Below are 19726 nucleotides of genomic sequence, written 5' to 3'. Positions count from 1 at the left end.
AAATGGTTTTAAATTAGTTGACTTTTAATGCATTCCTGGGGCAATAACAAATAAAGCAAACCCAGCAAGGATTAAGTCCTAGGGCTATGAGAGAGAGACAGCTTAGCAGTGAAGTCTTCGAAGCCAAAACCAAAGAATGGGAGTTGGGAGTCTCAGAAACAACCCTGGCTGGGCGTGGAAGCTGCCTGTAAATCTAGCCCAGAAGGAAGCCACAGGATCCTCAGAACAGCCTGGCTTGGGAGATAATTTTACTGGCAAGCTATGGGCTTGACTGAGAGATGCTCCAACCTTGAAGAATAAGATGATGTAGTTATTGAGAGATGATTTTGAGATCAACTTTGTCCCTCTACACACACACACACACACACACACACACACACACACACACACACACACACACGTACATGCATTTCTCCACACATATGTGAGCATGTGTGCACGCATTCCACACACACATGGGGAAAAAGGTAAAAACAAAACAAAACAAAACAAAAAAAACAACAAAAACCCAACAAGAACGCCCTAGCTTTATTGTTTATGGGGAATCTTCCTGAGCCCTGCTTCCTTTTAGATGACTGCAAGTTAGCATTAGGTTTTGGATATGAAGAGAGCTAAGAAGTCAAGATTTAAAATGTGTTTGTGTATCACAGAAAGCCATTTTTCCAGAGTTTTTCCAGAGCAAGCAAAGGACTTGGGTGATGATTGTGTGTGAATCAAAATATAGCGGTCGATTTGTTCTTTGTTAAGTGTTTGGTGTTGATGGAATATCAAGGTGTGGTGTCGCCCACCTTTGATTCCAGCACTTGGAAAGCAGAGACAGGTGGATCTCGGTGAGCTGGAGGCCAACCTGGTCTACAAAGTGAGATCTAGGCCGGCCAAGGTTACACAGCAAGACCCTGTTTCAAAAATCACAAGAATAAAAAAGGATATGATGACAGTAAAGAAATGGGTGACTTGTTTTTAAGTATCTTGTAGTGTGTTTAACTCTTATTTGTTTATTTTGAGACAGGGTTTCGTGTACTCCAGGGTGGTGGTCCTGGAGCTCACTATGAAGTCAATGATGACCTTGAATTTATAATCTCCACTCCGGAGCGATCATTCTAAGCCTGGTTTACTATAACCATGTCTGGAAGGTCACCATTACTGTTCTTCAAATTTAGTAAAATGTAGTGCTTCTCCTTTGGTCTGCAAGGTCCAGACCTGGCCACGAATGACTCAGTTAACATGGGGCCACGTCTCATTTCATTTCCAGATCTTCAGATTTTTTTTTTGTTTTTGTTTTTTCAACAGGGTTTCTCTGTGGCTTTGGAGCCTGTCCTGGAACGAGCTTTTGTAGACCAGGCTGGTCTCGAGCTCACAAAGATCCACCTGCCTCTGCCTCCCGAGTGCTGGGGTTAAAGGTGTGAGCCAACACCACCTGGCCAGATCTTTCACCTAGAGTTTGGTTTGCAGGTCGTGATTTAAATGTGAGAAGGAGGTTGGGAGGGTATCGCATGTGTGACCTTCACGGGGATCAGAGAGATTTGAGCCATGGGAGGTAAGAAGGCAGATTGGCTCAACAAGACTCAGTAGCCACTGCTGGCTCAAACTTAGGAAGTCTGACCCCAAGTCTTTTATTTCAGGCACATTTAGATACAGCATAATTTACTGAAAATTATTCTGCTGATGACTGACTCAATCCCCAGTGCACAAGAAAGCATACATAAATCTCCTGGAGGAACAAAGTAAGCTAAATGCTCTTTAGACATGACTACATTGAAACTCTTTGAAAAGTCCATAAAAATATTGTTTTAGTTAATGTTCCATGGCTGTGAAGAGACACCATGGCCATGGCTGGGTCTAAAGGCGTGCACCACCGCCGCCTGTTGTTGTTATAATTCAAGTGTCAAAAAAAATTAGAGACCACGACAACACCAAGGGAAAGTTACACATCTATTTTTATTTCCATTAGAAAAATATTATCTGTTTGAGATTTTGGTTCATTTCATTCTCCTGCACTATTCAAGTTAGAATACTTTGATTTGGTTTCCTATATCTAACATGAATGAGAACTAGATATTTCGCATAAACAGATTAGTCTAATTTAATTAATTAGATGTGCTCTTTGCTCATCTTTCCCTCTCCTGCTGCTCATCTGAGTGGCGTGCTGAGCCTTCCCTCACTCAGAGATGTGAGTGTACGTCAATACAGTCACAGCATCAGCCGGGTTCTGAGTGACCTCCCGTTCAAGACAAATCTTCTTCCTACGTAAGCTCATTTCCACGATAACCTCAGCCACTTGGTCACTTGCACTTCCCAGAATCATTTGTAAAAATTAAGGTGTGAAAGACATTCCAAAAAAAAAAAAAAATCTAGAGTCGACATCAGTGTGGCCACTTATAGCCCTGCGGTGGTGAAAGGCCCCATGACAGCAATTGCTTCGATTTCGATTCGACTTCCCTGTAAGGAAAACAAAAAAGTCGATGTCTCTATCATTTATCATTTAATACAAACTAAAAAGTTCAATAATACCTTCTTAAAACATATGAGATTAATGGCAACGTAGCGTTTTTACCATTAATCTCTTCACAGAAAGCAAAGAATAGAGAAAATCCACTAAGACCCTGTAACAGGCACATTCATATACATTAACTCATCTGATACCACAACAGCCCAGGTCGTTAAACACGGCACTGACCTCAGATGGGCTGGCAAAGTTGTCCCAAGTGGTAAAGATAAACAGCGGGTGACCAAACCCATGTCTTTTGAGTCTAAGTCTAAAGCTCTCTCAACTACAATGACCAATGACCCTTCCCAGTAACAACCAATTAAAACAACAATTGACACTGCTAGGTGACACAGTGTCTTTACTGACAACTTACGGGAAGTGAGTGAGTAGGACCTGTCGCTTGGCTGCAGGCGTAAGCTACAGGCAGGAGGCATAGCGAAAGAGGCCCTAGCGAGGGGACACCAAAACCGAAATGGTGGCATTGTGTGCCACTGGTTTAGCAAGCATTGATCCAGCGAGAAGCCCAGACTATTGTAGGAGCCCATTGAATCTTTCTTTATTAGGGTAAATAATAGTAATAATATCAGGATTCTCTGTCCAATACTCTAAAGTAGAAACTAGCAAGAGTATGAGTTTCACTCACACCTTGCTGGTCTGCGGGGCTTCCTTCATCAAGAGCAAAGGCCGCCTAGAGGTCTCCACAGAATTCTACCCTGCGTTCCATTTATAGAAGTCCTTACTTAAAGGAGGGCACTCAGGCATGATGATGGAAGACTAGCCTGAGGTCACACATGAGGGGCCCGGGCAATCCACCACTCCTCCAGGGGAAGGCTTTCACTACAGAACCAAAACCTGGGCACTTAGCACAAATTTCATTCCCTAAGTAACATGACAACACAACTGCTCTTTCTCACACAAGGTTTTTCTCATAATTTAAATCTCTGGATCGTGTCATGCCCGTGTGGTGCTCTGTAAGACTTCTTAGTTTTTTTTTTTCCTAGGTACATAGCGGTTATCCGGGTTTTTACATTTAGGCTTTATATTTCTGAGAAACGGGAACTGTACTACACTTAAGTGTCTGTCCTTTCAGAGTGACGAGTTGTGTGCCCGTGCACACTTGGCCATGTTACTTCATACTTACTCTGGGCAGAGCGGCGACCTGGTAAGCGGCTCTGGCAGGAAAGTTACTCTTGAAATCTGAGTGTAGAACAAACATCAGGTTAGTCTCAGGAAGAGAAGCAAGAGCCTAGGGACTGACTCTTGGCCTGGTCGGTTCCCAGACCCAAATGACACTTCAAAACATTCTGCCACATGACTTTATGACATTTAGTACTTTCCTAAGTATTCTATAAAACAACGAAAGACACAATCTGGCATTTTTGTCTTGTAATGACGAGAATGGGTTTGGGATTTAAAATGATATCTATAGAGCAGTTATCAAAATAGGGTATGGCTCCTTATCTTCAGCAAGGACTTTCCCATAACTCTGGCCTTCTCTGTCATTTCCTCTGCTGAGAATAATAATGAAATTTTTCCATACCACACCTTTATCTCATCCTACCAGGAGACAGTGACCCACTTTTCCTACCATGACAACGACAGCAACAGTAGTATTGCTCAGTACCAGCATCTATCCTTCATTTACCTATTCCAACAGCCTCCGAAGGTACCAGAATACTGTCCTCTCTTTACATACTAAGAAACCAAAGTATTAAAACGTTAACTACCTACTGATTCTGAGAGAGAACAAGGTAGCTAGACCATATCCATAGCAATAGCAACAAGTCTATATGTCTAGAAAAAAAATTTAGGGGAGGGTTTAAAAAACCAAAGAAACAAATAATAAAATCAGGTTTTAAGAAAATGAACTTGCAGGGTTTACGTATCTTATATGTTTAGGAACTGTGATGGAAATATAGGAGATCTTTCCCACGTGGGCATACTGTATGTTTCCAAGCAGAAGAGGGATTGCCATGGGATCAAATAGCATTTTAACATCTCTGTCACTTTTACTTGACAATAATGCTCATTTACATTAGCAGATTTATTTCCCTTTAAAAGTTAGTAGGGGCAAAGACAAATTACTTACACGTTTTGTAGATTTCATTGACTGTGCCGAAGTCATTTATGTCAGCCAGCAAAACCGTCGTCTTTACCACTAGAAGATGCAAGTTTTCATTCATCAGAATCAAAACAAGACTTTGGAAAAAAAACAGTGTATGATTTTATGACCACCTTGATGAAAATGGGATTCAAATGGGCCTCAAAGAGTGGCATGAAACTGTGTCGTTTCCCAGACCATTAAAACCACAACCTTTAGCAACAAAGGCGTGGAATGATGTGTTGTTGGGTATCATACATCCTTCCCAAAGACCGAGGAAATACCAAACATGATCCATAGTGTTGTGGGGGTGTGGCTAGATGGTGGAATGCTTGCCTTACATGCACGAGGCCCTGACTTGGATCCTGAGCACTGCAGATAACACAAGCATCACCAAACCCGGCAACGAACACTGAAGAGAGATCCAGTTGCTCACCATTAGAGAAGTCGCAGCCTGCAGCTTTCAGAATTTCACCCAAGTTTGTAAGAGCCTGTGAATCAAGCCAAGAGAGGTCAGGGAGGCTGATGCTAGAGAACTACTTTAATTGACATTCCCACACAGTTACTTGTGTATTGGTTTCCTTTACTGGACTGAATCTAAGGGGCAGGATGTGGGCGCTACAGACCAAACTGCAAGAGAAGTAGGCAGCTCTTCATCCCTGAGCCATGTATCCAGCCCCTTAATATCTGGATAAAGCAAACAATTAAAAACCTATTTTAAAACCACTTACAGGGAAAAGGTCTCCCTCATCCCTTTTCTGTCACTCTCCAGAAATAGCCACAATGTCAAGTTTGGTATATAGGGCTAGAGAGACGGCTCAATGGTTAAGAGCACTGGTTGTTATTTCAGAAGACCAAAGTTCAATTCCCAGAACCCACAAGACATTTTTCAACTATCTGTTAACTCCAGTTCTGGAGGATCTGACGCCCTCTTTGGTCTATGTGAGCACCAGGCACACACCAGGCAGACACGCAGACAGAACACCCCTATGCATAAGATAAAAACCAAATTTCTCATATATCCTTCGAGAAACTGATGCTTATACTAGCATAGCCATGTTTGATATTTTTTGGATAGGATACAGGCTGGCCTCAGGCACACTGTGCAGCTCAGGAGGGTCTTGCATTTCTGATCCCCCTGCTGTCACTTCCCAAATGCAGGATTGGAGGTGCACACCGCCATGCTTGGTTTTACGTGGCACAGGGGACGAGTCTGGGGCTTTGTGCACACTTATTTATTTATTTATGAGTCAAAGTCTTACTGTATAGTCCTGGATGGCCTAGAACTCAGAGATCTGTCTACCTCCGCTGGGATTAAAGTGTGCACCAACACACCCAGATCTTAAACATACATTTTCCTAAACGCATAGACATATACACATGGTAGCACACGGTACATTTCATCCTATATCTTGGCTTGATTTTTACCATGCAGCAGTTTATATTAGAGAGCTTTTTTTGTATAAATTAACTGCATAGATCTAGAGTATAGGTCATAGATTTATATCCCTGCTCTTTAAAGACAGACATTTAGGTGTGTTCTATCTTGGGTCTTACAAATGACTCTGTAAATGCATTGTTACAATTTAAGTCTATTAATGGATTAGAATAGAATTTCTCGTGTGTGTGGTGGTGTGTGTGTGTAGAGAGAGAGAGAGAGAGAGAGAGAGAGAGAGAGAGAGAGAGAGAGGGAGAGGGAGAGAGGGGGGGCACGCAAGAGATTGAATTCAGGGCTTCGTGTATGCTCGGCCTATATCCCAAGCCTCCACTTTTTTTTTCTTTTAAATATGCTTCATATAATGGCTGGTGCTTTTCTCTTACAAATGTTGACCTTTTTACTTCTGAGGTGGTGACATACTTTGGAGAGAGGAGGGGGGTCAATGGCCCTGAAAATAACTTTCCAATCCATCAGCACACAGGTGATCTGGAGGCGACTCCTACTCCTCTCTGTTGTTAAAGCATCCGAAAGCGGCTGGAGTGACGGCTCCATGGTTAAGAGAACTGTGCAGAGGACGAGGGCTGGACTCCCAGTGCCGCAGAGCGGTTTGTGACAACCCGTAACCCCCAGTTCCAGGGAATCCAACAGGCACACGCGTGGTGGCATACATACATGTATGCAGGCAAAATGTTCATACAGGTTATGGTAGTTTGAATGAAAATGGCCCCACAGAGTCATGGGGACTGGTATTATGGGAGATGTCGCCTTGTCGGAGTAGCTGCAGTAGTGTTGTTGAAGGAAGTGTGTCACGGTGCGGGGGACAGGGACAGGACTTTGAGGTCTCAGAAGCTCAAGCAAAAAAGCCCAACTAACATAGAAGTTGGTCCCAGGGACTGGTGCCTATCATAGTGTGGTGGTTTGATTAGGTGTGGCCCCCAAAGACTCTTGTGTTTGAATGCTTGACCTATAGGGAGTGGAACCATTAGGTGTGGCCTTGGGGTAGGTGTGGTCTTGTAGGAAGTGTGTCACAGTGGGAGGTGGGCTTTAAGGTCTCATATGCTCAAGCCACGCCCAGTGTGGGACACAGTTCACTTCCTGTTGCCTGTGGATCGAGATTTAGACCTTTCAGCTCCTCCAGCACCGTGTCTGCCTGCAGGCCACCATGCTTCTGGCCATGGTGATGATGGACTGAACCCCTGAAACTGTAAGCCAGCCCCAGTGAAACGTTCTTGATAAGAGTTGCCGTGGTCACGGTGTCTCTTCACAGCAATAGAAGCCCTGACTAAGACATACATACATACATAAGTCTAAAATTAGGTTTTTAAGAATCTTAAATCAGGCAGTGGGCAGCCGAAAACACATTTATCTGTTGATGTCTGGCAAATATTCAGGGTGATGGACTATCGATCGATACTGCTCAGTACACAAAGTGGCAGAAAGGGCCTCTGATGTGGAGATGACTTTACCTGTTTAGCTTCCTCCACTATCCCTCCTGGCACAAGCTGTCCACTGGAGGGATCCAAGCCAACCTGTCCAGAGACGTAAATGGTCCTGTCCACTAGCACAGCTTGGCTGAAACGAACAAAAGCTGACGTATACGTAAAACAGACAACATGGAAGTCAATACTAAAACAGTAATTTAATAAGATACAAGAGTACAAGTCGGAAGATTAAAAAAGCTGGCAAGCCGGGCGTTGGTGGCGCACGCCTTTAATCCCAGCACTTGGGAGGCAGAGGCAGGTGGATCTCTGTGAGTTCGAGGCCAGCCTGGTCTCCAGAGTGAGTGCCAGGATGGGCTCCACATCTACACAGAGAAACCCTGTCTTGAAACCGCCCCCCCCCCAAAAAAAAAGCTGGCAAATGTGACTTTTGCTAAATCAAAGTTTAGTTTATTGACCGCCATACTTAAGAAAGTAAAAAAAAAAAAAAAAAAAAAGTTGGAGGGTGGGAAAGGATATTTACAAGATATATCTAACAAAGGACTTGCACCCGGAGTATATGAGGAACTTGTAACTAAATAATGTTAAGCCATACAACCTGATAAAACATAGGCGATTGATTTTGGTAGGTACTCCGTAAGACGTACAAACAACTGAGGAGTACAGGAAAGAGGCTGTGTTACGATATGCAAATCTAAACAAAGATGCCACCGACATCACAGCTGTGATAACAAGCATAAGACACACTGGAAAAAGTAGAGTGCCCGGAGCCTTCATAATAGGACACACTCTGGAAAACAACTGGACCATTTCTTTCTCTCTCTCTCTCTGTCTTTTTTATGGTTTTTTGAGACAGGGTTTCTCTGTGGGTTTGGAAGCTGTCCTGGCACTCGCTCTGTAGACCATGCTGGTCTCAAACTCGCCTGCCTCTGCCTCCCCAGTGCTGGGATGAAGGGCATGAGCCACCACTGCCTGGCTCTTTATTTCTTTTTAAAAAATTTATTATATATACAGTATTCTACCTACATGTATGTTTATACGCCAGAAGAGGGCACCAGACCTCATGTGGTTACTGAACTCAGGACCTTTGAAAGAGCAGGCAGTGCTCTTAACTACTGAGCCATCTCTCCAGCCCTGGGCCATTTCTTAAAATTTCAACATATACTCAACACACTGCCCAGTACTATCCCGTCCCCCAGGCAACTATGCAAATGAGAATAAAAACACATCCAAAACTTTACAGGAATGTTTGGAAACAACTTTCCAATAAGCAAGCAAGCAAACAAACAAACAAAAAACCCCACGGCTAGCTAAACCCAATGGATTGTTTGATGGATTCCAGCAGACAAACTGTTAGGAACCCTTAGGAAAAGGTGCTCAGTGGGAGAAAGGTTCCCTACTGCTTGTTTAGCTCAGATGCATTTTGCACAGGGCTTACTGTGAACTTCTCTGTGCATATTCTTCATTGATTTTTAACAGCTACAGCATATTGCATCATAGAGATATACTTTAATCACCTTTTATTCCATTGTTGTTCCATATGAGGTTATGCTGAAACCAACCCCCAACCCTCCACATCCATGTCTGTCTGTCTGTCTGTCTGTCTGTCTGTCTGTCTGTCTGTCTCCACTAGATCATAGGGATCTCCTCCTTAAAACTTTTTTTTGTCCTCAAACTCACAGAGATCCACCTGCCTCTACCTCCCAAGTGCTGGAATTAAGGTGTGTGCCACCACTGGGCTCAAAATAGTACTTTTTCGGGCATTGCTTTGCCTTTTGAGATGGGGCTTTCATCATGTCGCCCTCCTTGGCCAGCCTGAAACTTGCTGTGTAGTCTAGGCCTGCTTGAACTTATGGTGATCCTCCTGCCTCTGCCTCCTGAGCGCTGCATTACAGCTATGTGCCACAACACACAGATAAAGAAGACAGTTTTAAAGAAAGTTCGTATTTTTTCTTTTCTATTCTATTCTATTTTTGAGACAGAGTCTCCTGTAGCCCAGACAGTTAAACAGCCTCACTACATAGCTATTTTGAACTCCAGATCCTCCTGTCTCTGCCTCCCAAGTGCTGGCATTGCAGTCACACACCACCACCCTGGGGCTTTAAGGAACTTTGTTTGTTTTCTTGAGACAGGATCCCACTATGTAGCCCTGGCTTTCTTGGATCTCAGAATGTAGACTAGGCTGGCCTTGAACTCACAGAGTCTGCCTCCCTCTGGCTCCAGAGTGCTGGGATTACAGTGCCACTATGCCCGGTTCTCAGGAATGTCCTGTTCTGAGTCTGTCTCCCAGAGTGTGTGAGACTGTAAACTTGCGAGGGTAGGGCTCTGTCTGTAGCTCTGCAGGCCTGGCTGACTTGATTCTGTGCTGTGTCTGCTGCTGCACCAGTCATCCTGGCTGTCAAAGCCGTGTTCTCTGTGGGACCTCCAAGTGCTGCACTGGTCGACTGCCAATGCAGAGGTCACAGGGTTCTCCTGGACTCTTGGCTTTCTTTCACCTGCACCTTCCAACAGATAACTAATGAGCTGGTTAATGTGTGAGTTTTTCTCAGCTTGAACAGTACCATTGGTTAACCATTAACCGACCCTTACACAATCAGGCCATCCTCACAAAAATATCTTCAGTTCTCCAGACACCCCAAAGAGTTTAAACTCAAACGTGTTATCAGTGATCAAACGCTTTACGGTAGTGAAAAGAAATCCATTTACTCAGAATCACAAAAGCAATCATGGGAGGTGAGTTACATGAGCCTCCTCTCAAAGATTGACACTTTCTGAGCCTAAGAATCCTACTCATCCAGTTGTCGGGTTCCAGAAACTGTTTTTTTTTTTTTTTTTTTTTTTTTTAAAGATTTTATTTATTTATTATGTATACAACATTCTGCTTCCATGTATATCTGCACACCAGAAGAGGGCACCAGATCTCATAACGGATGGTTGTGAGCCACCATGTGGTTGCTGGGAATTGAACTCAGGACCACTGGAAGAGCAGCCGGTGCTCTTAACCTCTGAGCCATCTTTCCAGCCCCAGAAACTGTTTTGTCATGTTTTCTTTTCAAAGAAAAGACATTTAAGAGCATTTTATTCTACTTCCTGGCCAGAAATACACTAGGCATGATGGTCCAAACCTATAATCCCTGTACTCAGAAGGATCACCACGTGTGAGGCTAGCCTGGAATACGTGGTGAGTTGTAGGCAGGTTGGGACTATAGAGTGAGATTGTCTCACACACACACACACACACACACACACACACACACACAGAGAGAGAGAGAGACAGGCACAGAGAGAGAGAGAGAGAGAGAGAGAGAGAGAGAGAGAGAGAGAGAGAGAGAGAGCACCTACACCAAACCAAACCAATCCCCAAACCAAGGAGAGTAAAACTTTCAAAAACATTCCAGGGGCTGGAGAGATGGCTCAGAGGTTAAGAGCACTGGTTGCTCTTCCAGAGGTCCTGAGTTCAATTCCCAGCAACCACATGGTGGCTCACAACCATCCGTTATGAGATCTGGTGCCCTCTTCTGGTGTGCAGAATGTTGTATACATAATAAATAAATAAAAAAAAATCTTAAAAAAATTCCAATATTCTAGTCATAATCTGTGCCACATTATGGCAGTGCTCACAAAACAGAAAACCATGCAACAGTGTGGGTGTTGCAATCCCTCCGGACTCTTGTCCTCAGTGTCCTAAAATGTGCTGAGCCGGCAAGCTAATCACTCAGGGACGACACCCCAGCCATCCCAACGCTGAGGACTGAAAAGCTCAGCACATTAGAATTCTCCCTGGAGAGGTCCTAGAATCTCACAGAGGGTACTCACCACAGACTTCACAAAAGCCTTTATTTCCAAACTAACGGTTCCCCACAGAGTGTCTCCCTCCCTTTCATCAGAGTACAGAGTGGAAAGTGCAGACACCCATACCAAACTGCCTCCAGACTGGCGTCTACTCTTGGTGATTTTCTTCCCTCCATGCAGCTTGACAAAGCAGTTACCTCACCAGGCCCAAGTTAATCACAAATATTATACTGTTTTCTTGCCTCTCTCGTGTATGTATATGACTGGTGTGTGTGTGTGTGTGTGTGTGTGTGTGTGTGTGTACATGTTCTTGAGTTTTGGTGCATATGTGCCCATGGAGGCCAGATGTTGACATATGGAGTCTTCTGCAATCTCTCTCTACTTTATATATATTATATAAATATATAATATTATATGTAATATTAAGGCAGGGTCTCTCAGTGGAACCCAGAACTTGTTGATTTGACTAGTCTATCTTGTGAGCTGGCTCTGGGAAATTCTCTGTCCCTTCCTCCCAAGTGCTGTGGTCACAGGAGGGCCACCCACACACTGCTTGTATGGGTGCTGGGTGGGGATCAGACTCTCTGGTCTAAACAGGATGATGCAGGCCTACACCCTGTTATCAGGCTCAGGACAAAGTGTTTCTTCTTGTTGTTAAGGATGCCTTTTGTTCTGAAGCAAAGAAGTTATGCTCCATGCAACTAATCAGCCATGGTTGAAAGATCAGGATCAGGGTTGAGGAAGAAAAAAAAAATGACTAATTTTTAGATATGTAATAATATCTCCTGTTTTCACTCATCTCCAAACTTCTATATAATTACTGTCAGAATTCTCTCCATTTTTGTAATTTATTTTTATTTCATGTGCACTTGTGTTTTGCGTGCATGTATGTCTGTGTGAAGGTGTTGGACCTCCCCCCCTTTTTTTTTTTTAGAATTCTCTTCTTAAAAGCCATTTGTTTGGAAGTGGCCATTAGCCACTTCCTCATTTAAGCTAAGAACTAGTGTACTATATCATGTTCATGCAGGAGATAGAGAAGCAAACTAAGAGGGACAAAGTTTCTCTGCAAGTTCACACAACTAAAAAGAAGCTAAGAATTTAAACCCACAGTCTCACTCTGTTCTCTTGATAAGATCCAGCACTCTGCGTTTTCTTTTTCTGTTTGTTCTTTTGAGACAGGGTTTCTTGGTGTAGCCCCGGCTGTCCTGGCACTCACTCTGTGGACCAGGCTGGCCTTGAACTCACAGAGATCTGCCTGCCCCTGCTTCTGGAGTGCTGGGCTTAAAGGTGTACAATACTACTGCTTGGTCAAAGTTCAAGTTTTAATGCCAACTTTTTAAAATTTTTCCCAGAAGTTAAGCCATAGGCAGTGAACCATCTTAAGATCTTTTCTTTTTTTTTTTTTTTTGTTTTTTTTTCTCTAGTTGTCTTTCAATCTTTCTAAGCTGGGGACAACAAATGAAATTGTTCAGAATGGGCCCTGGAGTCCATTACAACACTTCCAAATTGGATTACACTACACCACTTAAGGGGGAGATCCTGGCAAATGATTCAGCTTGGCATAGGTCAGCTCTTACGTCTGAAGAATGGAGTCTGTAACAGTAACTGTGCACCTGGCACACTGTTAGTGCCCAGGAAGCATCAGCAGAAGCAGCAATTTTGGTTCTGACCCTTCTTACTGCACTAAGGATTCAGGAAAAAGAAAATTTAAGAAACAATCCCTTTTAAAATATAGTGTGGGAATTAAATCCAGGGCTTCACACAGGTGCAGCGTGCTCTTTCACTGAGTTGTATCCATCCTCGGCCAGAAACACATGGAAAATTATTATTATTTATGCACATGTGTGTATGTACACCACTCCTGTGAATACCCGGGAAGCCTACAAGAGGGTATTGGATTCCCTGGAGCTGCAGTTATACATGACTGTGAATGGATCTACGTGGGTGCTGGGAACCAAACTTGGGCCCCTGACAGAGCCCTTAACTGCTGAGTGATCTCTCGGGCCCCAGCCAGAGAAACACTTTTTTTTTTTTTTGAGACAGGGTTTCTCTGTGTAGCTTTGGAGCCTATCCTGGCACTCGCTCTGGAGACCAGGCTGGCCTTGAACTCACAGAGATCCACCTGCCTCTGCCTCCCTAGTGCTGGGACTAAAGGCGTGTGCCACCAACTCCCAGCTCAGAGAAACACTTTTAACAAGAGAGCAGACCCAAAACTTTGAGCCAAATGTACTATGTAAATAGAATTATGGAGGTTTTTTTTTAAATAATCACTTTCTGTTGCATTGTTTCCTATTTAAAGTATTCTAATAAGTTTCTTTTAAAAAATTATGTAGTGTTCTGCCTGCATGTATGCCTGCAGGCCAGAAGAGGGCGCCAGATCTCATTACAGATGGTTGTGAGCCACCGCCATGTAGTTGCTGGGAATTGAACTCAGGACCTCTGGAAAAGCAGTCGGTGCTCTTAACGTCTGAGCCGTCTCAGAGGTTAAAGTTTCCTTTTAAAATTAATTTAAGTCAAAGCGAGTCATTTCAAAGAAAATGTGCATGAAGTTATAAAACACCCTGTGCACAGGTTGGGAGAAGAAAATAAAAAAAAAAAAGCAGTTCAATTGCAAAACTATTTCCCTCCAACTGTAACATCCTGTATTCTACCTCTGTGCCCTCACTTAAGCTAGCTCCTCCGTTAGCAATGCAAGTCCTTAACAACTTTAAAGAGTCAAACTTCACAACACTGCCAGAGACAGCAAGCACAACCTTTAAAATTTAACCTGACTACCTTTCAAGGGGAGCTTTCTAAATCTTTTTTGTTGTTGTTCTTTCTCTGCTCCAAATTAGAATCAGTTTCCTTACCTTTCATAGGTCTCTCATGCCACTGAATTTCATTTCCAGCCCTATTTATTACAATACTACTGTGCTGCCACACATGAGTGTTATTTCTCTTGATAGTGGGGTATTAGGGCAGCTAGGGTTTTGGGCTCAAACCAAGATGTCACCTGCAGACTCTATGACCTTGGAATGGCCTTGAGCTTGTCCTTTGGACAAATGGAGAGACAACTTAAAGAAAAAAAGGGTGGTTGCCACGGTGCCTGTGGTATAACATCCACAGAACTAATGCTTTCTTTTTGCTATAGAGATGAAGGCCTTTCACAGTGGGTTATTCTCACACATGTTTGTCTCAGTTAAGTACTCGGCATCCACCACACACCTTCTCCAATGGTGCAGCTGTAGAGAAATCTTCAGCTCTGACGACAGGACAGTGAGGAGACAGTGCCTCAGAAACTACTCTTTCACAAAGGGGAATTGGCTCTGACATACTTCAGAGAAGGCTTAGGAAGAACTTGGCGGGGAGAAAGCTTGCAGGGACACACGAGATACGGTGCAAGGATTTTCAAAGCCGAGGTGTTTTGAGAAAATAAGGTTTTGAGCTGGGTGTGCTGTTCCCCCATCTCGGAGCTAAGAACGCTGAAACAGGAGACTAGCAGGTTCCAGATTAGTCTGAGCTGCATTCACAGAGGCCCTGTCCTTCACGGCCCCCACAGAACGAGGAGAAGAGAGAGTAATAACATTTCCAATGAAAGGCACAAGATAAATGTCGAAGGGTGATTTTTTTTCTTCCGTCCAGTGCATGTATGTTTAGTTATAGTATATAGGGCAATCTCCAAAAATCACTTTGCATTTGATATTAGTGATAAATAAACACGGGCGGGCCACTCATAATCACCACAATGCTGTAAAAACCTGGGGCATGGATAGACCCGCAGAGGTTTGCTGGGTATGGCTGTGAATCCGGTGTGCACACAAGGCAAGCCTGTCTGTCGCTGGGTTTTCACGCTTGTGAGTCCAGAAAGGGTGAGGTCAAACTTCATGCTAGTCAGTAAAAAGAAGCCCGTCACAGCGGACCGCATGGTGTGTGATTCTTTTCAGGGTCTTCAGTAGGTAAACCCTAAATAAGAGGCTGTGAGGGGCTGGGGCTGAGGGGCAATGAGGTCCCGAGGAACGGAAGCTAACTTCAGGATGGATGCCAGTGATCTGAGACCAGAAAGTGGTGATGGCTAGACAGCTTTCCAGCAGGGTACAAAGCCACTGAATTGCACCCACTTGTTTGCTACGTCTCAGTAAAGTTGTTACAAAAATTAAAAAATAAAACAAACAAACAAAAAAACCCCAAAAAACAAAACCAGAAGCCACAAGGGCTGGAGCCTAGGGGGTGGGGGCAGGTAGGAGCGGAGGGGTGAGGGGTGGGGCGGGTGATGCCACCGCTGATCAGAGAAAGCGAGTGTGGCAAGCTTGGCTCCGCAGACAGGCAGCTCCAGATGGGGGCAAAGTCCCGGGAGTGCGAGCATCTGGTCACACTAAGGCTCGCTCTGCTCCCTGAGGGGGATCTGGGCGCAAAGCCCCCCGTCTGGACTCAGTTTCCTCGTGCGTTACAAGGGGTTGGCTCCGAGACCCTGCTGGGTTCAGACCTGCGGCGGCCGCAGCTCCAAATGCTCGCACCCGCTCGCACCCGCGCCGTCAGTGCGAGCCCAGGAAACCTCACCTGTAGGCACCGATGGCCGCCGGGGCTTTCGTGGTGCTGATCACCTTTCTGATTATGGACGACATGCTGACGGATGCTCTCCGAAAGACCCTCAGGAGAAGACTGCACCGCAACTCTCGCTGCTCCGCTCAGCACACAGCCCTACGTGCTAAGGATTTTTTTGCCCGAGGCACCGCCCCCCGGGGGGCGGGCGGACTCGCAGGGCACGATGGGAGTTGTAGTTCTCGCGCGACTCCGGGACACGTGGAGGAAGCGGCGGCGGCGGCGGCGGCGGCGGCGTGGGCGCATGCGCCCTGGGCTCTCTGGCACGCTCGCTGGCTCGCTCAGCCGCTGCGGAGGGTGTGTGCGTTCGGGTGCGCGGAGCCCTCGGAGCGTCCGGCAGGTTGGTGGCGGGGCGCGGGGTCCCTGGGCTCGTGGGGTCGGCGTGTGGGGCCGCGGGGCTGCAGCGGCGGGCTCGGGCTCCGTGCTGCCCCGGCGAGCACGCTTGCACGCTCGCCCCGCTCGCCCCGGCCCCGCCCTGCGAGCGCGCGAGCCTTGCATCCCTCTCCTGGTTCCCCCGAGGTCCGGGTGGGTCGTGGGGGGAACCGCGCGGAGTGTGCTGTGCAGCATGCTGTCTGCCTTGCTGTCGCCCCCTCTCCGCAAGCTCGCCCCGCCGTCTGAGCCCCTGGTTGTGGCCCCAGGTGAGGTCAGGCCCTGTCTCCGGTTTTGTGGGTTATGCCAGCGCCCGTGTTGGTTCAGACGTCCCCGTTGCAGAGTGTCACCTACGTAGTTGTGGGAAAATGCACACAGAAGTGCGAATTGTTTCATCCAAGTGACCTCTCAGGTCTCCATGGTAGGTTGCATAGGGCGTTGGGTCTCTGTTCATCCCTGGCATGAGTTTTATGTCCATAAAAGACAGCAGGTGCTTCAAATTGGGGAACTGTCTGGTAAATCCATCAGTTCTTGTTACGTTGTCATTCTTGTTTTTTAATTTTTTAAGATTGATTTTATTTATTGTGTATACAGCATTCTGCTTCCATGTACGTCTGCACACCAGAAGAGGGCACCAGATCTCATTACGGATGGTTGTGAGCCATCGTGTGGTTGCTGGGAATTGAACTCAGGACCTCTGGAAGAGCAGTCAGTGCTCTTAACCTCTGAGCCATCTCTCCAGCCCCACGTTGTCATTCTTTATGTGTTTCGCATGAAGTCAAAACTACCGTCTGTTGCTCTTACACGTTAAAGATATCGCTAGCTAGCCAGCCTCGGCTCAGTGGTCTACGTGAAAACATCAATAATTTATCTTCAGTTTGGAACCAGGCGTTTTCATTGTAATTTATTCTGGTGCCTCTTATTTCATCCAAGAACAGAGATAAAATATGTGACAGGTAGTTTAAGTTTAGTGACCTTATCTCACGTCGCTCTAAGCATTGTTAGCGTTTGTAGGTAGTTTAATTAATTGTTCCGAGATGCAAAGTTTGCCCGTTGGGACAGTTCCATTAAGAATTTTTTTTTGTTGTTGTTGTTGGTTTGTGTTTTTGAGACGGGGTCATGATGTGTGAAGCCCTGGCTGGCCTGGTACTTGCTGTGTGTAGCTCAGGTTGGCCTCTAATGCCCAGCTCCCACCTCTAGCCCTGAGTACTGGTTTATAAGCAACAGCAGCACCACACCTTGCTAAGAAACATACTTCTTGTGATATCTTTCTTGCACAAATAAAGCCTGTCTGGGGGTCAGAGAACGGAGCTTGCCACTAGCGAACTATACAGGTCTGGACATCTGTACAGACAGGAAGTGACGTAGCTGGGCAGAAACAGGCTATAAGCAGGGATGAACAGAAAATTGTTCTCTGTTGAGACAATTAGGAGGTAAGGTGTGCTGTGGTTTACTCCTTCTCTCTGATCTCTCAGCGTTTCCCTCTATATCTGACTCTGGATTTTTATTATCTAGACCAATTAAGAACTCCTTTTACAACTTTCTTTCTTTCTTTCTTTCTTTTTTTGGGGGTGCATGTCTTTAATCCTGGCACTTAGGAAGCAGAGGCCGGCGGATCTCTGTAGGTTCGAGGCTAGCCAGGTTTACACAGAGAGACCCTGTCTCAAATCTAACCGTCTCACAAACAAAAAAAGTTTTCAAGAATGCTGGTGACCCAGCTTGGAAAAGCCCAGCTGCAGTGCAGCTGTTAAATACACAGAAACCAAATCCCACACTGCTCTGCCTTCTGTATTTTTATCCAATACTTAGAGCAACCATGAGGTGTGTGCTTGTCTGTGTTTTACAGAGAGAAGCTAAGGCTTAGGGAGACATGCTTTGACAGTAAGTGGCCAAGCAGGGGTTGGAACACAGGTGCTACCACTAAATTCCATCAGCCTCAGTTGAAGGATTCCAGGTGTCCTTTATTCCACAGTAGATCATGTCGTCATTGGCATGTTGGTCATTATTCCTCTGTTTTTCTTGGTCCATGGGAGAGTAGAGAAGGATCCAGGGCCTCGGCTTCATGTGTGTAAAGGTCGTACTTTCTATTGAGATGAGTTTTGGGTATGGCTACCATTCATGACTTCATTTTCTCTCTCTCTCTCTCTCTCTTTCTCTCTCGGTTTTTCGAGACAGGGTTTCTCTGTGGCTTTGGAGGCTGTCCTGGAACTAGCTCTTGTAGACCAGGCTGGTCTTGGAACTCACAGGGATCCGCCTGCCTCTGCCTCCCGAGTGCTGGGACTAAAGGTGTGCACCACCACCGCCCAGCAAATAGTGCAGGAGAAATTTCTCTTTTTTGGAATACCTGGTATTGATTAATTTGTAAACATTTTGGTATCATCAAATTTTGAGTTACATAAATATTTATTAAATTTATTATTTTTTACCTTTATTATTTATTTGTGTGGGGGCTTGGGGGTTATGCCATGGTGGGCATGTAGTGGTCAGAAGACAACTTGGAGTAGGCCCTCTCTTTGCACTGTGTAGGTCTCAGGGATTGAATGCAGCATTCAGGTTTGTCGGCAAGTACCTTCACCTGCTTACTTACCTTGCTGGCCCATTTTACAGTTAAGTACTTTGGTGGTTGTGTTTTGAAATATGGTCTCAGGTAGCCCAGGCTGGTCTTGTGCTGTAGCTAAGGACAACCTTGAACTCTTGAGCCTCCTGCATCTGCCTCCCAAATGCTGATGTGAGCAACCGTGCCTGGCAATTCCTTATTTTTGAAGTGAGAGTTTTTCCTCTCCCTCTATTAAGTGGATTGCTTTCTTTCCAGAAATGTCTAATGCAAAAGAAAGAAAACATGCTAAGAAAATGAGAAACCAGCCCACGAATGTGACTCTAGCCTCTGGCTTTGGGGCTGACAGAGGTGGAAGGCATCATTTTGGAGGAGGGAGACCTTCCCAGTCTCAAAAACAAGGTAAGATTCTCACACAACACTCTTTCCACTTCAGTTTAGGTTAAATTGCTTTTGCCAGCTTTGTTTCCTAACCATCATCTCCAAAGCAAACGATTTAAAATTGATTTAAAGAGATACAGAAGTACAGAGTTGTACTTGCAAGTGTGCCTTCTTATTAAAGTTCATGTGTAACCCCACGTTAACACTTTCAGAGCTGTGAGTCATCCCTGGGTGTGTGGAGAGCCAGTTGCCCCAAGTGTCAGTTCCCAGGTGCTTACTACCTCTTCAGACATCATCAGAGGATGGAGAGTCTAGAAGTAGTGACGGGAGCTCCTAGCTGTGGGGTCAGTTAACACTTGTGAATTTCATTCTCTCTCTCTCCCCTCCCTGAATAAAGACAGTAGAATCAACCAGTATGAATTGTTTCTAGACTTTAAAATTACAGCCTGGTAAAATGCTGATTGGGTTAGGCGTCCAGTGGGAGATGCCCAGGCTACTTAAGCCTGAACCCCTGGGTTCCATTCCCTAAACCATGGTGGAAGGAGAGAACTGACCTTCACTCATGTGCCATGTTTTGAGTCAGTGT

At 45.2% G+C, this 19726-nt stretch overlaps 2 protein-coding genes across 4 annotated transcripts in view; one reads left to right on the top strand and one right to left on the bottom strand.

The window, feature by feature from the left end:
• Positions 1-1919: 1919 nt before the first annotated feature.
• On the bottom strand, positions 1920-15984 carry Rida (reactive intermediate imine deaminase A homolog). Of its 2 annotated transcripts, XM_027431525.2 has the most exons (6): positions 15795-15977; positions 7494-7599; positions 5026-5080; positions 4578-4646; positions 3630-3685; positions 1920-2439 (listed from the first exon to the last, which is right to left on the bottom strand). In XM_027431525.2, the coding sequence occupies exons 1-6, from the start codon at positions 15857-15859 to the stop codon at positions 2377-2379; spliced, it is 414 nt and encodes a 137-aa protein (XP_027287326.1). In that variant the 5' UTR covers positions 15860-15977; the 3' UTR covers positions 1920-2376. The 2 variants fall into 2 exon arrangements, with proteins under 2 accessions (XP_027287326.1, XP_035305511.1); XM_035449620.1 differs by lacking the exon at positions 1920-2439 and having other exon boundaries at positions 3629-3685; positions 4926-5080; positions 15795-15984.
• A 56-nt stretch (positions 15985-16040) lies between these two features.
• Positions 16041-19726, top strand: part of Pop1 (POP1 homolog, ribonuclease P/MRP subunit) — a 29881-nt gene continuing 26195 nt past the window's right edge. The window contains exons 1-2 of one of the 2 annotated variants that reach the window (XM_027431524.2): positions 16041-16176; positions 19018-19161. In XM_027431524.2, the coding sequence (XP_027287325.1) occupies positions 19020-19161 (142 nt within the window). In that variant the 5' untranslated portion in view covers positions 16041-16176; positions 19018-19019. Of the gene's footprint in view, positions 16177-16475; positions 16627-19017; positions 19162-19726 lie in introns of those variants that run through there. The other variant, XM_035449619.1, reaches the window with a different exon arrangement.

This window comes from Cricetulus griseus, chromosome 10 (genome assembly GCF_003668045.3).
Source record: "Cricetulus griseus strain 17A/GY chromosome 10, alternate assembly CriGri-PICRH-1.0, whole genome shotgun sequence".
Classification (NCBI taxonomy): Eukaryota; Metazoa; Chordata; class Mammalia; order Rodentia; family Cricetidae; genus Cricetulus; species Cricetulus griseus.
Note: the sequence above shows the minus strand (reverse complement) of the source record. Positions and strands in the feature narration are given on the sequence as shown.

What these genes read in the sequence shown, in the direction of transcription:
- Rida (XM_027431525.2), bottom strand. Translation starts at nt 15,859, where the DNA reads ATGTCGTCCATAATCAGAAAGGTGATCAGCACCACGAAAGCCCCGGCG. An exon ending in GCGGCCATCGGTGCCTACAG is followed by an intron (nt 7,600 to 15,794) that starts GTGAGGTTTCCT and finishes TGTTCGTTTCAG; the next exon opens with CCAAGCTGTGCTAGTGGACA. An exon ending in AGGTCGCCGCTCTGCCCAGA is followed by an intron (nt 2,440 to 3,629) that starts GTAAGTATGAAG and finishes TTTTCCTTACAG; the next exon opens with GGAAGTCGAATCGAAATCGA.